This window comes from Neopsephotus bourkii, unplaced genomic scaffold (genome assembly GCF_033783945.1).
Source record: "Neopsephotus bourkii isolate Nb327-2 ecotype Australia unplaced genomic scaffold, CSIRO-AGI_Nbou_v1 NB_845, whole genome shotgun sequence".
Taxonomy (NCBI): domain Eukaryota; kingdom Metazoa; phylum Chordata; class Aves; order Psittaciformes; family Psittacidae; genus Neopsephotus; species Neopsephotus bourkii.
In genome coordinates, this window is record NW_026901341.1 from 3,196,151 (window position 1) to 3,212,331 (window position 16,181).

The window sequence follows — 16,181 nt, forward strand, 5'->3', positions numbered from 1 at the left end:
GCAAGAACAGGAGCAGAGGCAGGACCACTAGTATTGGATTATACCCAGGGACAAATGCCTCCATACAATTCGGTTATTATTTTATGCTTAGATAGCCTGTAGTGCAGTAATTTCCCCTGAGCCTCCAGATCATGCATGTGGAAACACTAAATGACAACAGTAATTACAGTTTAAGGTTACTGTCCTTTGTTTAATTCTTTTGGGCTTCAGAGGATCTGCACTAATCTCTTGGGTTTTATTTTTCCCCCTGTTCTCATCTCAGTTTTCTCATTGCCCAGGTGCTGTAAAGACCACAAATGGCTGTAATCCAACCTTGGGTTTTATTTTCTTCTTCCCCCCTGCCTCCTTCCAGAGCAGTAGATTAGCATCTGGAAGCTACTCCTGCGTTTGCTCTGCTTTGCTGTGTGACCTTTTGGAAAATTTAAAGCCTCCCCTCTGTTTATTTCCAGCATTTGTGAAATGGGCATGATCCATATCTGAAACATGCTTGGAAACATGTAGTTATGTATCATAAAATACCACTAATTATTTCAGATGGACAGACAGATCATTTCAGTGGGAGATCTGCAATTCTGAAGCCACCAAGGCAGTGCCTTCCTCACCGTCATCTATTTTGCAGGCAGGCAAAGTATCTGAGATTTATTTGACTTCACGGCTCACACTGAATTATTCATTGTTTGCAAGTCAGGTAGGTAATTCACCTTGCACACACTTCTCAAGTACAGCGCTAATAAGAAAACCACGATGAGTAGATTCTTCTGACAAATAGCATTCTCAGGTAAACAGCTGTCTTTAGGGAAATACGTCCTTTATGCAAAAATGTTCAGTGTTTCACAGTGAATGGCAGGACACCAGCAGACGTCAGTTTGACTCATACTCCTAAAAGCGGTGTCCTTTTTTCATACCTCTCAGCCTGAAATTTGCATTTCTTTCATACACTCAAACTTTCTTCCAAACCCCACTGACACATGAAAGTGAAAACATTTCATAATTAAACTCCAAATTCCACTGACAGTGCATATGGCAACTCTGAAATGGAACAAAAAACATTTTTTCACTATGATAAGTTGCTCACTGCAGGAAGTTTTCTTCCTTAGACAAAATTAACCAAATCCAATTATTCATACCCCCTTTTCCAGGCTTCTCTCCAAACAGACTCCTGGAGGTAAAAAAGAAATAAATCATTAATTAGGAAAAAATTCTTCCCTGTGAAGGTGCTGAGGCACTGGCACAGGGTGCCCAGAGAAGCTGTGGCTGCCCCATCCCTGGCAGTGTTCAAGGCCAGGTTGGACGGGGCTTGGAGCAAGCTGGTCTGGTGGAAGGTGTCCCTGCCTGTGCCAGGGGGGTTGGAACTGGATGAGCTTTAAGGTCCTTTCCAACCCAAACCATTCTATGATTCATACTTCTGTATATGCTTCATATATTTCTGTATATGTCAAATCAACTACTGGGAGTTTTGGTTCAGTTTTCAGTGAATTAAAGCCTATGAGTAAAAAATGCTTCCTTCTTTGGAGGACTGCAACACTCAGCTCCCACTTATCTCCTCGGAACAGGGTTTAAGAAGCTGTTACGAGAAGAGCTATGCCCCGACTTGAGGGAAATGTTAGCCTCCTTAGATGTTTTTAGAAAAGGCAGGGTGAGTTGAGCTCCCCTGGATTTGCTCACCATACAACTCTTGAGACAGTTTTGGCTATCAATGGATTCTGAGGGTAATATCCAAACAGGACTAAAAAAAACCTTCAATGCAGATGTTCACCAAATGGTCATTGTTCAGCGAATTGGCAATAGAAACAGTTGGCTTGTGCCAAGCCCCTTTGCTTCTGTTTTTCAAGATGGCTATGGACCAAAGACCCAGTGGAGGTTTGTTAGAGATATCTGGCATCAGAGAGCAAGAGGTCTGCACAGCTGTGAGAAGCTCTAACCCTCACTGTGGTACTACTGCCTTTAGATTCATTCATAGCCATTTAGATTCAATTAAGAAGAGCAGTGAAGTGAGCAGTGAGTTACCCATTTCTATGAGCAGGAGAAGGCTGTAGTCCTGGCTGATAATCAGTTGCTTCTTTTAGAGGTTGTCTCCCACTAGCTATTTTTGGTTGCACAAAACATACTTTTCACATTGTGGCAACTGGATGTTCATTTGGAAGGAAATAATGAAGCTGAAGAAAACAACCAAAATTATCATGAAAGAAAATCTCACAGAAGTTCTGATCAGAAAGGTTGAAACAACATGAAACTAGGGTGTTTTTTCTCCCCCTAAATAAAATCACTTGGTGCAGTACAGCATTTTCCTCCAATTCGGTATTTCACATATGAAAAGGTTGATTTTGTTCCTGTTATTTTTGTGGCTGCAATATCAGAAATAAAATGAGTTTGAGTCTCAAAAATATTTTTTTTCTTTAGAAAAGTGATTTTTTCAGTTAGTCTGACAGGAAAATTTTCATAGCTTTTCTCATAACATGCCCTGTACAACTTGGAGAAGGACTGTTGAGATTTAGGAGATATGGTTAGATCTGGAAACAAGGAAGTAGAAAATTAACAGTCAGAAAATTAACAGTCCAAACAGGAATCCTCTTCCTATAGCAACCAGAGGAACTATACCAAGAAAAGCTCATGTTCCAAAACAAATAAAATAGATTCCAAATAACTTTTTCCCACGAGAGCATCACAGTTGAGAAAAGAAAATAAAGCAATCATTGTTCAATTATGTCAGTATCTCCTGGCCTAAGAGAATCGGTATTTTTGTCCAAACACTGCCAGAGATTGCTTGTTGCCTCACGGTGTTAGATCAGTAAGATGCATGAGGCAGGCTATCACAAGAGGAATTCAGCTTGTACCTATAAGGTTTATAAAAGGTATCTCTCATTTTTAAGACACTGTGCGGACATGACTAGAAGGTGGCTTTTCCAAAAAGCAGAGGGGCCGTGACTGCAGCTGCCTTGAGCTCCTTGTTTTGTTGGGAGAGAATGCCTCCAGGTATTATGTACTTAAGAGGGGCCTATAAGAAAGATGGGGAGAGACTTTTTAGCAGGGCCTGTTGCACTAGGACAAGGGGCAATGGTTTTAAACTGAAAGAGGGAGATACAGCTGGACCTGAGGAAAAAATTCTTTACAATGAGGATGGTGAAACACTGGCTGCCACAGGCTGCCCAGAGTGGTGGTGGATGCACCATCCCTGGGGAAATTCATGCTCAGGCTGGATGCGGTTCTAGGCAACCTGGATCTAGTTGAAAATGTCCCTGCTCATTGCAGGGGTTTGGACTAGATGACCTTTGAAGGTCCCTTCCAACCCAAACTGTTCTATGACTATGATTGCTGACTTTGGTGTTAACCACCAGTAGAACAAAAGTGACCCAGTGATCCAGAAGATATGCAGGTGAAGGCTGGCACGAAATCCAGTAGCTTAACACAGAAGATGAGTTTATTGTATTTGCCATATGACAGTGCCAAGTTAGATAGGAACAAATGTAATCAATCACTCAGACTCTGAGACAAAACACAGGGGATCTCCTTGCCTCAGTGCCTTATTTTGTTTTTCAGGATCTTGACGAGGATACAACCGATGCATCTGGACTTCCTCCAAAGAACAGGAATAGGAGAGAACACGCGGAGCTGGCGAGGAAGAAGAGAACCAGCTATGAATGTTAAGCGTAGCACTGCAGTGTTACATAACCTGGAGCCCAGCAGTAATCAGCTTAGTGATACTGCTGTGAGATCAGGACTATCAAAATAATTAGATCTGGTCATTCTGGTTCTTCCATGAAGACTTCATGTTTGCAATGCTCATGGATCCCACTGTGTATTCCTCTATATGAAACATTACTTCTTGGAATCACTAAAGATAAAATGAATATAAACAAGCTTTTCACACTTATGCAATATGAAATCTGTGCACGTAATAAAAGTATACTTCTCTTCAGGACTCAGATACTATCTGATGGCTATCATAGAAAACATAAAGCTTTATCTTCACAGAAATGTGGCCATTCAGCTATCACTTCATATAAGCAAAATAATTAGAGTCCATTTATGATAGTAAGGAACTGATAATATATAACTAATTTGGAAAAATATGTACCACAGAGATGTTAAGGTATTTCTTAGTCTTTCCATAATGTTTTATTCTGCCCAGTCCCGTTCTCCTCTCAGCTGGAAGTTTACAAGGCAAAGAAGCATTATTCGACTTCCCTCGCCCATGACATGCATATTAGCATTTTAATTACTATGGGCTATTCTCAGCTGTTGGAGGCACCCATTTTGCTGATGTTCCAATGCAGCATCAAATAATAACTGCAGAAAACTATTCAGAAATAATTTAAATCTGAACCTTTAATTCATTTCCATTGTGTTTCCAAATACTGCAATCAACTTTCTCTGACCTTTGGAAACCCCTTTTTGTATTCATGGAACACATCATGCGTACAAGCAATGATTTCACAGATGTATTTGTAACTCCTTGTTGGCTCTGTGCTGCTGAGTTGATAGTATAAAAAAATTAATATTATACTTAAGATATTTCATATACACTTTGAAGAACTGGAAACAGAATGCTTGCAACAGTGTTTTGGAACAGGCTGCAATAAACTAATAGGCTGAAATGCTGCTTAGAAAGAAAACACTCATCAAATTTTAAACAGTACTAAAGTATGTTAAATGGCATGGGAGGATGCACTACGTAATACATTTATTGTGTGATATAGTAACGTATGCCATTATATCGATTCTTTTAGCTTGACTCTCTTAGTAGAAGTGGGGGGGAGCGTTAACATTACAGCCCTGCAACACAAGCCCTGGCACAGCACATTCAGGTATCCCAGAAAACTACAGCAAAAAATGTTCCTGTCATATGTTACTATTGATTTAACTGTACAGCTGCACCACCTTGTCATGGTTTGAACTCAGTCAGCCATGCAGTCTCTCTCTCACTCGTCCCCTTCCTGCCCCCCCGCTCCCAGAGGGATGGGGAAGAGAATCAGAAGAATGCAATTCCCAGGGATTGAGATAAGAACAGTCCAGTAACTAAGGTATAACACAAATCACTACTGCTACCACCAGTAATAATAATGATAAGGGAAATAACAAGGGAAGAGAATACAACCACTCACTACCAGCCAATCAATACCCAGCCCAACTGAGCAGTGATCTAGCCCTTCCGGGTAACTGCCCCCAGTTTATATACTGGGCATGACGTGCTGTGGTATGGAATACCTCTTTGGTCAGTTTGGGTCAGGCGTCCTTGTCTCTGATTCCTCCTGGCTTCCCCTCCTTCCTGGCAGAGCATGAGACTCAGAAAGTCTTGGTCAGATTAAACATTACTGAGCAGTAACTAAAAACATCGGTGTTATCAGCGCTGTTCCCAGGCTGAAAGTCAAAAACACAGCGCTGCACCAGCTACCAAGAAGGAGAAAAATGACTGCTACTGCTGAACCCAGGACACACCTTTTAGTTATTGCCAATGTCACAGAATCATAGAATAGCTAGGGTTGGAAAGGACCTGAAGATCATCTAGTTCCAACCCCCCTGCCATGAACAGGGAACGTCATATACAGCAAATGGTTCTGGTCATCTAACTGCACATGCAAGAATCCCAGATCTTCTGAAGTAAAGAATAAACTGTTATAAATTTATTTTGTTTCATTTTAAATCTACCATGTCACATTCTAAAATATATGGGCATCATGGAATATCAATAATAATGTTTTAACTTATTCTATGTTCTTCCCAAAGTATACATCAACCAATATATTTCCAATTTTTCAAAAGGGTTTAACTCAAAGGCAGTTTCACAGTCTCCAAATTTTCTGTTAGGCTTAAGAGATTTGCCAAAAGAAAATGAACTCCAAAATGTCTTGCATTGCTCCCAAGGAAATTTTTCTAGCATAGAGTTTACTTGCATTGAAAAGAAGAAGGTCTAGCTGAATACATCCACTTTCTGAAAGTGAAGGTATCTCTGAAGACAAGCTTACGCATGGCAGTCTGAATTCTGTCACAGCTCTAGCACTGGTGACTTGGGTAGGGAGAGCACTTCTGATTCCCCATGTATTTTGCCACCATCAAGCACAAGTGCTCCCAGGCCATGACTGACTCTTCCATACCAACCTCAGCTGTCCTGACCTGAGCAAGGGCAAGAGGAAGAGAGAGGGGTCACCACACAGTGCAGGACATGCTGGTACGATGGCAGCCCAAAGAAGGCTTTCATTCATCTCACCATCAGACCGCAGCTGGCTCAAGCCTCCCACAGAGAAAGTCATGATTATCACCAATACCACATCCATGGATTCCCAGATCCGCTGAATATCAAGATATTCATGACCTTCAGTGACTGTAAGATCAGTGCATCAAAGCACCGGATTTCTTATTCAAAATCAAACTTGTCCCAAACCAAAGCAAATCTGAGCAGCACAATAGTTTCCACGTTAATCCAAAGTCACTGCCTGACACTGTTCATTCTTCTCAACATCCTACTAACAAAAAGCTTAAATATTCTCACCACTGTCACTGCTTGTATTATAATATTACACAGACCCCACTGACCATTCGAGGTTGGAAACTGCACAGACAAATAACAAAGACAAGGCCTGCTCCACAAAACAGAGACTTTAATCATTAGGCAGGAAGCAAGAGACAGGAAAAGGCAGAGCGAGACTGGGGAGTGATGCTGCAGTCAAGAGAACAGACATCAACAGTAAGGCAGAAACTTAACTAATGCCAGTTCAGCAATTTACAGGCAGCAGAGTGGAGGCTGAGTGTGGTCTGCTGTCTCAACAGGCTTTTGTAAAAATACTGAACTTCCAAGCAGGTACAAGTATTTTTGAGGAATAAAGCTCATTTTATTGCTTTACCCCATGTATCATTTTCAGCAATATGAAAAGGATGTAATTACATGTCTGGAAACAACTTCAGGAGGCCATCTGAGCCATCCTAATGCCCCAGGGAGGTTTCAGCAACACCCGAGTCACTTATGATCAGGGTTGAACTGTGGCTTGAAACTACTGACCACATGGACTCCACAGCCCCCAGTGCACCAGGACTCCAGTGCGTCAGTACTTCTATTTTGGGAAAATTCTACGTGAATCTGCACAGCATTGTCTTCACTTATCAGTCTATTATCTTGTGGTACATTCTGTTATATTTTCTTCTAATAGAAATAGTCTTAGCTTATCCTATAATTTCAGTTATACACTGTCTCCATAACAGACACATGTATGTTTGAGTTTGACGTCATTTTGCTAGTCTGTTATTTTATTATGAGCAGCTAATGGTGCTTTTTCATATAATACATCTATAAAAGATTCTTTAGTGCTGATGTTGATGGCCTTTTTTTCTCCCTGAAGCTGTCTTTCTAGTTACAAACAGAAATAATAGACCAATTTAGCTTCACTTTTACATCGTGCTGGATATAACTGCATTTGCTCCAGCAGCAAATTGTTTGAAATATTTAATATTCCATACTCAAGTGTTGTGATATTTTACATTAGAACTGTATTGCACATCACAAACACAACATACACCCAGAGCCGACGTACGGGCCAGCAATGCCAAGCTTAGCATCAGGAATACAAACTTAGGATCTGGGAAGTTCTTCATCATGTGCTTAATATACTCTCTGCAGTGAAAGGGATTACCCTGTCAACCCTAAGTGACATCTTAAGTACCTGAGTACCTCTAGACCTCATTATTTTTTATACCTGAGAGTTCTTTTTTATTCTTATTACAGAAACTGACTGCTATGCAATAACTGTGATATCTCAAATAAAGAGCAGCTAAGTGCTTTACAGCTGGTCAGCTGTGCAAAAGGTAGCTGGAGAAAGCTTTCTGTGAGCAGTTAATCTCCATCAGCTCTTCTTGGACAGGGAGAGTCTGCAAAGGCCAGGGACTAGAAGAAACAGGACTCCCTCAGATTCAGTTTTCAAAAAGCAATCACAGAGAATTTAGCAATCACTATTTGCAGTGACAACAGCCACGCTATGTGTATAGTAGAGTCATGAACCACATTTGCTACTTCAGTGTATTTCCATGATCTCTAACATTATCACAGACACAATTTCACGGCCTAAAGAGTAGCTTACCCTCTGCACTCCAGAGGCACAGCAGTACCCCCTTCTGTCAGCTGTGCAAGAGGGGCAAAACAGTAGGTAAATTTTTTTTCCTCCCTTATCAGACACCTAAAAATCCTCTTTGCAGCCCTGCTGATTTCCTGTTTGGCATGACAAAGCTCATACAACACACTTCCCAAAATTACTTATCTTTGTCCTACTGCCCGCATGATCCTTCTTCTTTCAACATCTGAAACACAGGTTGAATTCCACCTTTGTGTAAACTGACTAACTGCATCTGCCTTTTTTAACACTGTGCTGCAATTTCTACTGCTTCTTCCTTTCCATATTCTCAGATAACCCCACCCATGAACCTGGACATTTAAATAACCAGTTCTAAGTATCATAAAAGCAAAATGCTTCATTTAAGTGTTAAATTTGCTCAGCAATAAGACATACACCAGATCAATTATCAGATGATCTAATACGTACAGCTGACTGTGGTTTCATCAGGAAAACAGGGGTTTTATTCTTACAATGCTTGCCAACTGGCTTCATTGTGAATTACAAATACAGGATCTTCAGAAAGGGCAGTGAGCTGTATGGGAAAGCAAAACAAATGTTCAAGCTGATACCAACCTGAAAAAGTTATTTAATAAAAGAATAGGCCTCCCTCTGAACCGGAACAGACTCTCAGAACTCCTTCGTCAAATACACTGGATAAAGCATAAGACAACTTATGCCAGAAACAGATAAACCAGGGATCCATTCATGGATGACACTGCCTGTCTTCTGCACAATATGCTTCATTTTGCCAGGATGACTGAAGACAAAAACATCTTCAGCTCTTATTTGGTGAACAAGCTGGCAAAGCAGCTTCAACCAACAGTGTGTAGGCTTGAGGGTAGCTGCAGCTTTTTTCAGCATTGGAAAGGAGACATTTCCTCTAATGAGCTTTTCTTGGCTGTTCAATATTTATTACAGGTACTTAAGCAGAGCTTTTATTACTTAATGTTCCATTTCCTTCCAAAAGGATAACACCAAGGCTCATGTAATGCTGCCCTATAGTCTCATAAAATTGATGGCAGCTCCAAACTTTTCCTGGGTATAATCCTACCAGCATGCCAGCCCCACGACAGCATACATTACAGCAAAATGCTAAACAGACTTCACTAGTAAGTCTGTCACCGCTACCATCCACAGCAAGAACGTACAGAAAAGAGCTGAAAACATGAAGGGCTTTTCTCCTATCTTTCTATCCTAATGCACACATCCATACCTCCCTGCACGGTAGAGAACTGGCTGGGGGACCTGAACCCTCCCCCTAAGAGTTGAGACTGGGTAGTAAGCCTTGGGCATTACATTCACTTAGAGAACGACTATCCCCACAGATGTTCAAAGTATCATATATCTGAGGTGTCTGCTGTGATGAACTACATGGAAATTAACCCCTCTACCCACAAAGGGAGTCAACAGCAGGATTACAACAGTACACTGGTCAGGTGCTAACTCTTTCCTGCGGGATGGATTTTTGTATTGCTGTCCCTTTGCTTTCAGGAGCAAGCCAGCTTTCCACTGAGATGGAGGAAGCATCTTCAGATTGATTCCAAGCTTTGATCCTAAATTTACAAGGAAATAACAATCACTAGCACTAGTGAGGAAGCTGGGAGATCAAGATGTGGGGCATGGAGCAGGAATAAAGATGCCAAAAATAGCAATTTTAATAAAAGTAACTGTAAATTGCTCTCATTGCTATGTTCCAGGGACAGAATTGCCTGTCTCCAGTACCAGAAGGATGGGGAAACAGGTTGCACCTCCACAGAATTAGAGATTCTGACCCAATCAGCAAGGAAAGCTCCTCCCCTTGCATTCCCAAGTCACTGCAGGTACACTCACTGAAGAATGGGGGAAAACTGAGGTAAACTGGGTTCTCCTGATCTTATCATGAGGATTTTCATCAAAGGGGAAGTTCAGTGCTAAGGGAGAGAGGAAAAAGGCTCCACCTTTAACCCATCTCAAGCCTGTCATTAATGCTGCCACAAAGGGCACTGGAAGTTGTCTTAAATTGTGCTGCCGCTGCTAAGGGCTGCTGTCTGCTAAACGGTGGTGCTCTTTCCAAGCTGCTGACCCTCTTTCCCCCTGTTAAAGGTGACCATGGATGAAGTACCCAGCTTTGGCAGCACTTGGCAACCCCCTTCCTGGCATCACAGGGCACTTCTGCCTTCCCAGGTTGCAATGGTCCAACCACAAACCAATTGTATTAAGGGGACATAGGAAAGATCTGAGGCAAGGAAGGATACAGAAGATTTTTATTTAGTTAGTTAAAAGCTTAGATCCTCTGCTTTATGGCCCCTTTTCTTCCCTTGTCCCATGATATAAGCAGTCTGGGAATACTTTTAGCTATGGGTACCTAGAGACTTAGACCCTAAAGAAGCTACACATCTGCCCTCCTCAGACTCCTGTACCAGCACAAGTATCAGCCAAGTCTCTCTCTAATCCCTTTCTTCACCATAATGATTGCTATCACTAGGATATTTATGTCCAAAAAAAAATCATAATCTAAGGCCAAATTCACTCACCCTCAGTGGAAGATTTTCATTTCACCTTCCCCCCTCTGTAGATATGTATTTATTCCCCCAACACAGATGCACTCACATATAGATATCAGTAATGGGACTCAGCTTTTCTCTGTATATTAAAGCCTCTTTCTTGAGTGGGATTATCTTGGCAGCTGTCTGACAGGAGAGACTGTGTGGGAGGAAAATGGTTTTATCTAAAACCTGAAAGAAAGCAAAATAATCTTCGAGGGAACAAACTGTGTTTCAACTCTTGCTCCGTCAGTGGAAGACTATTTACCAACAGAATATATGCAACAACAGCAAAAACACAGTAGTATTGCTTTGAAAGGTAACAAAAAGACTGCATTTTCTTCCCTTTCCTTTTATTTACGTGGCCACTTTTCAAAACATTTATTAATAATACAGCTGAGTCTCTCCATAGGAGGCCTGAATCTAAGTCAGTTTTGAAAATCAAAATGAAGCAAATCCAATTATTTTCTTTTAGTTGTGATGGACAGGGAATGTCTACACTTCCCATCCTGCCTCTACTATACTTCCAGAGACAGGAAACGTTCATACGTTTCAGTATGAAGCATCTCCGTAGTTCTGAATTGCTTTTCCAGAGCAATCACACTGATGAAATGTACCACAGTTCCTCATAATTAAAACCAAGGTTTGCTCTTACAGAAGCTGTATTTCCCCTTGCTTGCAGGGAAGTCTCCCTTGGAAAAGGTCACCTCTCTCTAAGGTTGTGTTGTGACCTGCTCTCAGGAGGCACCACTCTTTGCTGTCAGTGTGGACGCTGTCTGTCAGTGTGGACTGCTTCCAGTCTCCCTGATCTATCACCATGCTTCTCTCCATGTCCTCTTCAGCTCATGGACTGGCTTCATGCCCAAATCATTCAACCTTTTTTCTGACTCTGGGCTTCTGTTCCAGCCTGTCCTGCTTATTCTCTCTTCACCTTCATGCTGATGCCTGGTCCCATCCTACTTGGGCTCCTCATTACCCTTATGTCACTCAGGGTTCTTGCCCCCTGCTGTCACCCCCTCCCTGTGTCCATGGGTCATGGCAAGGGCTGCTGCCCTGCCTCCAGCTCCAGGGAGTACAGCAGCTACTTAAGTGAAGCTTTCCAAAGCAAACCAAGCCTAATGGCTGACCTTTTGGTCTGAGATATTTCAGCTAAAGCAATTAACAGATAATGGCAAATGAAAATGTGATTTTGCACGGGGAATGCTGGATAGCTTGCTGCTGTGTCTTATCTCATTAAACATTCCAGCTTTAACATGGAACAATGTTAAACGGACTTGCCCCAATCCCACCTATTTGGCACAAAAGGTACATATGGTAAAATAACAAAATACAAGTGCACCTGGAAATCATGGAAATTTGCATCTGAAAACAAGAGTTGTTTCTGAGCAAGCCTCTCCTGGAAGGTTCTCTGCACCTCAGAAAATGTAATTTAAATAACTAAACAGCCTCCATTTGAAGCAATTCAAATCACTGTGGCATTTGACATGCTGACAGTGAGGACCTGAGAGGACCATACTGACAGCAAAAGCCAAGATGCTTCATGTGCCTGCACTTTCTTCTTGAACAGTTCAGTAGAACGACACACTATATGACGCTATTACATATGCCTTTACCTGCTGCCAGCTCTGCTTCAGGCTTCAGCAACACTACTGTATTAAATCATGTCAAATCCATCATATTTGAAGCTGTTCTTCCAAACATAGATTCAGTTCTTGCTGCATCTCTAGGAAGGCATCTTATTAATGCTCCATTCCTATCCCCTTGACAGTGATGATGTTTATCACACAACTGCTCTATGTTTAACATATCTCCAAATTATTTTGGTGAAAACATACAGTAAATTTTAACACAACAAAGCTTCTTCGAGCATTATAAAACACATGCAGAGCATGAAAATGATGCAGTAACCTGTTTGCATAGTGCTTTGCCATCCATCTCCCTGGGCTCTTCAAAAACCGACATGGTTCCTCAAGGGACTTACTTGATTAAAGAACATTAATTAATTGAGTGAACATCTGTGCTGTTTTTCAACTAATAATTAAAATTAGCTAGGAATTGTAACCTCCTCCAGAGCAAAAAGTATACAGAATAACTGCAGCCCACATTCTCTCAACACTTGGGTAGAGCTAAACAACTACAGCACTTACCATAAGGGTTCCTAAGAGATTTGTAAGGTTCTGTGGTGGAAGTTTGCTTCCTGGCCAGCCTGACAACAGGAACATTTTATTCTTGGCTTCATGCGCTAACATATTAACCATGACAGTGCTGACATTTGTTGCTAAGTAAAATTGAATGTAAATGGTCTAGAAAGCTGCCATTAAATTTAGGAATTATTTTTGGAGTTTGAAATTAAGTACTGTCAACACAACTCATGTTTCCACTTAGACATAAATATGACAGGAATTTTAATGACTTCTCTAAACTCCATGTATAACACAAAGAAGAGAAATAAGAGTAATGATTTCAACTGCTCTCAAACTGTATTACAAAACACAACCTACCTGTATGGTATCATAAGAGCTCAAGGACTACCCAAGAGGACAAAGTAGGTAGAAGTGGTAGATGAGAAAATGTCATGTTACACATGGAAATGAAATGTTGCCTCCGTGCCCCTTCCATTCTTTTCCTCACATGGGAGATATTCTCACTTATTTAAACACAGGGCTTTATTCTCTGCAATCAAAGGAGGGAGCCAAGGAAAGCCAAGCCATTGGTATGCAGTATCAGGAACAGGGGGAGATTAACAGCAAAAATGAGTTTTCATTGAATGTGACCGAAGCCATCCAGGAGTCCGGTGACCACAAATATCAGATGACTGTGGAAGAGAACATCCCTGAACAAGAAGGTAGATTCATTTAAGCTGTTCTTAATAGCACTGCAGACACTTAGTCTAGAGGCAGTCAGTGCAAAAGCCAGTCTTGAATGAAGCTACGTTATATGAGGCTGCAATGAGAATTAGTGGATTCACACAAATATCACAGGTATTTGTAAAATTTTCAGAGGCTTACAAAAATACTTATTTCCAGTACAGAGGCACCTGCACACAATAACTGTACTCAGCCACTAGTCTGCAATGTACTCACTTGTATGCTTTTGGGGAAACTGCTTTTAACAAGATTGGGTGGTTCAGAAAAATGAAAGCACCTCACTCATGACATCTGTTTAGTACCCAGTAATTGTAGGTGGTTTCTCAATGGTTTACTTTCTGATCCCTGCTTGGCAAACAAATTGAGGGCAACCTGAGAATATCTGTTCAAAGCAGGTTGAAGGATCTCTTCCTCAGAGCCCCTCACCTGTACCTGGTACCTGGTACCAGCTTTGTGGGAGGGAGAGAGGACAAGATACCTTAGAGCACTGGAAGACCTGTAGCAGCCCTAGGGAACCTGCCAGCCACAGAAGCAAGGAAGCAAGTAGCCATGTCCATCCCAGTTGGACCTGGGCCTAAAAATACTTGAAAGTTTGACAGAAGTAGGAAAATTAAGCTGACAATTCATCTGACCTTTCTTGCTCTGGTGTCACAACAAACCTGACCTTATTTAACCTATTTTTCTTCTCTTCCTACTCAGATTACTATTTTCTTAAGTGTTCCAACACCATATAATATCTGGCAATAAAACCCTGTCTGGAAAAAATTGTTCCTTGCTCTTTTTTGTTCACAGTACAGAGTTTAAATCCTACTGAAGGATTAAAAAAATAATCTAATTGCTGTCATGCTATCATTCTTTAGACTTATCTACTTTCTTTGGGCAGTAAATACACTTCTTATGCTACGTGGCCCCTCTCCAGCCTAGTATTATACTAGTGTAAAAACTCTAAATAAAAGAAAAAAGAATTTGCTGGTGCCAGCTCATGGCCTTCTGCAAAAAGGGCCTTTCCCTCCTGTCAGAAGGGTTTATGCTTCTGAAAACTGAGCACACCATTTGCAGATTGAGAGCAAGAGCATCTAAAAGAAATGTAGTAATAGGACAAGGGCTAACGGGTTAAAACTTAAACAGGGGAAGTTTAGATTGGATATAAGGAAGAAGTTCTTTACTGTAAGGGTGGTGAGGCACTGGAATGGGTTGCCCAGGGAAGTTGTGAATGCTCCATCCCTGGCCGTGTTCAAGGCCAGGTTGGACAGAGCCTTGGGTGACATGGTTTAGTGTGAGGTGTCCCTGTCCCTGGCAGGGGGGTTGGAACTGGATGATCTTAAGGTCCTTTCCAACCCTAACTATTCTATGATTCTAAATACTGGACAGTATACACCCTCCTAGTATCTGGTGTGTATGCTATTCCCTGAGAAAAAGTCCTAGTGTGACTGCAGATAAAATGCCATCATTCACACCACAAGGTCTTCTGCACTGGATGACCCATGAACTAGCAGGATGCATGGAGGGGATGACCGCAAGATGTACCCTGGATGGCTCCTCCCTATGGCAAAGAGACAGAGTGCACAGAGATGTCCTGGAGACTCTGGCATTACTGAGTCTTACCGGAGAGAAGATGCATTTGAGGCAACGTGAGAGTATTTGTAATAGTGAAATAAAAATAAAAGCTGAGGGGTTTGGGGAGTTTTCACACCACTAAGCTTGAAAGAAGCATGGGGAAGCAAACACAGCCATAACCGCAGGTTTGATCATCACCCCAACCTCATAAAAAACAGCCTGTGTCACATAAAAAAAATGATAGGTGTGCATAACGATGAAACACTTACCCTGGAATCCTTTTCCAGATGAAGCTTGTGCTGAAGACTGCGCCTTCTCCTGGCCTTGGCAATGCCATTGTGATAAAAGAAGTATCCAGTATCTAAAAAAGGGAGCTGAGGAAGAGAGAGGAAAAAAACATCATGAAGCCACTGGCTACTAATACAGACGACACGAAAAACTGTTGCATGTGGAGTGACTCAGGAATATACAAAATCACTCTTGGTAATGTCACTTCTAAGTTACTTCTAAAAAGCATGCCCAGGAGTATTAGTGTTATCTACCACAGGTTTACAATGCGTGACTTCACTTGTACACACTTGGTACTATTTTCATCTTATGTTTAAGGTTAGCAATGCCAGTATTTCTGAAGAGCTTCCCAAATCATATCAGGATTATTTCCCATTTCCTAAAACAGCCACAAGAAAAGAACAAAATGAACTGCAAATGATTTGAAACTACCGCAAACAATCCTTCAGCAACTGCTACACAAGGCGATACGCAAGTGCTTTTCCGAGCCATTATAATGCACCTGAGCTGATGCTGTAAGCAGTAAGGCAGAAACCAGCGATTTCCACTCTCAGAAAAACATGGTATTTGGAATTTCTTCTGAACACCAGGTAATGGAACATACGAAGAATATTAAGAGAACAGAATGTCACAGTGTCCAGGTGGAAACAGGTTTGTACAGCTTTACTGCCTAAGACATTTAGGTAGCAAGCAAACACTTGCCAGCCCTACCTAAAGCACGTACCAGGGAAGGAAGTTGTAAGTCCATTACTAAATGCATCTCTCTTTCTGCAGGACTGGCAGAGTGTGACTGGAAGGCCAGGAGACATTTAGCTTTGAGAAGGCTAAAATACATGGAGTTAGGAATT

At 41.5% G+C, this 16,181-nt stretch overlaps 1 protein-coding gene across 1 annotated transcript in view; it reads right to left on the reverse strand.

Annotated features, from left to right (window-relative positions):
- The window catches only part of PCSK2 (proprotein convertase subtilisin/kexin type 2), a 109,333-nt gene that overhangs the window by 72,154 nt on the left and 20,998 nt on the right, over positions 1-16,181 (reverse strand). The window contains exon 2 of the mRNA XM_061356252.1: positions 15,315-15,419. Coding sequence (XP_061212236.1) covers positions 15,315-15,419 — 105 coding nt within the window. The remainder of the gene's footprint in view (positions 1-15,314; positions 15,420-16,181) is intronic.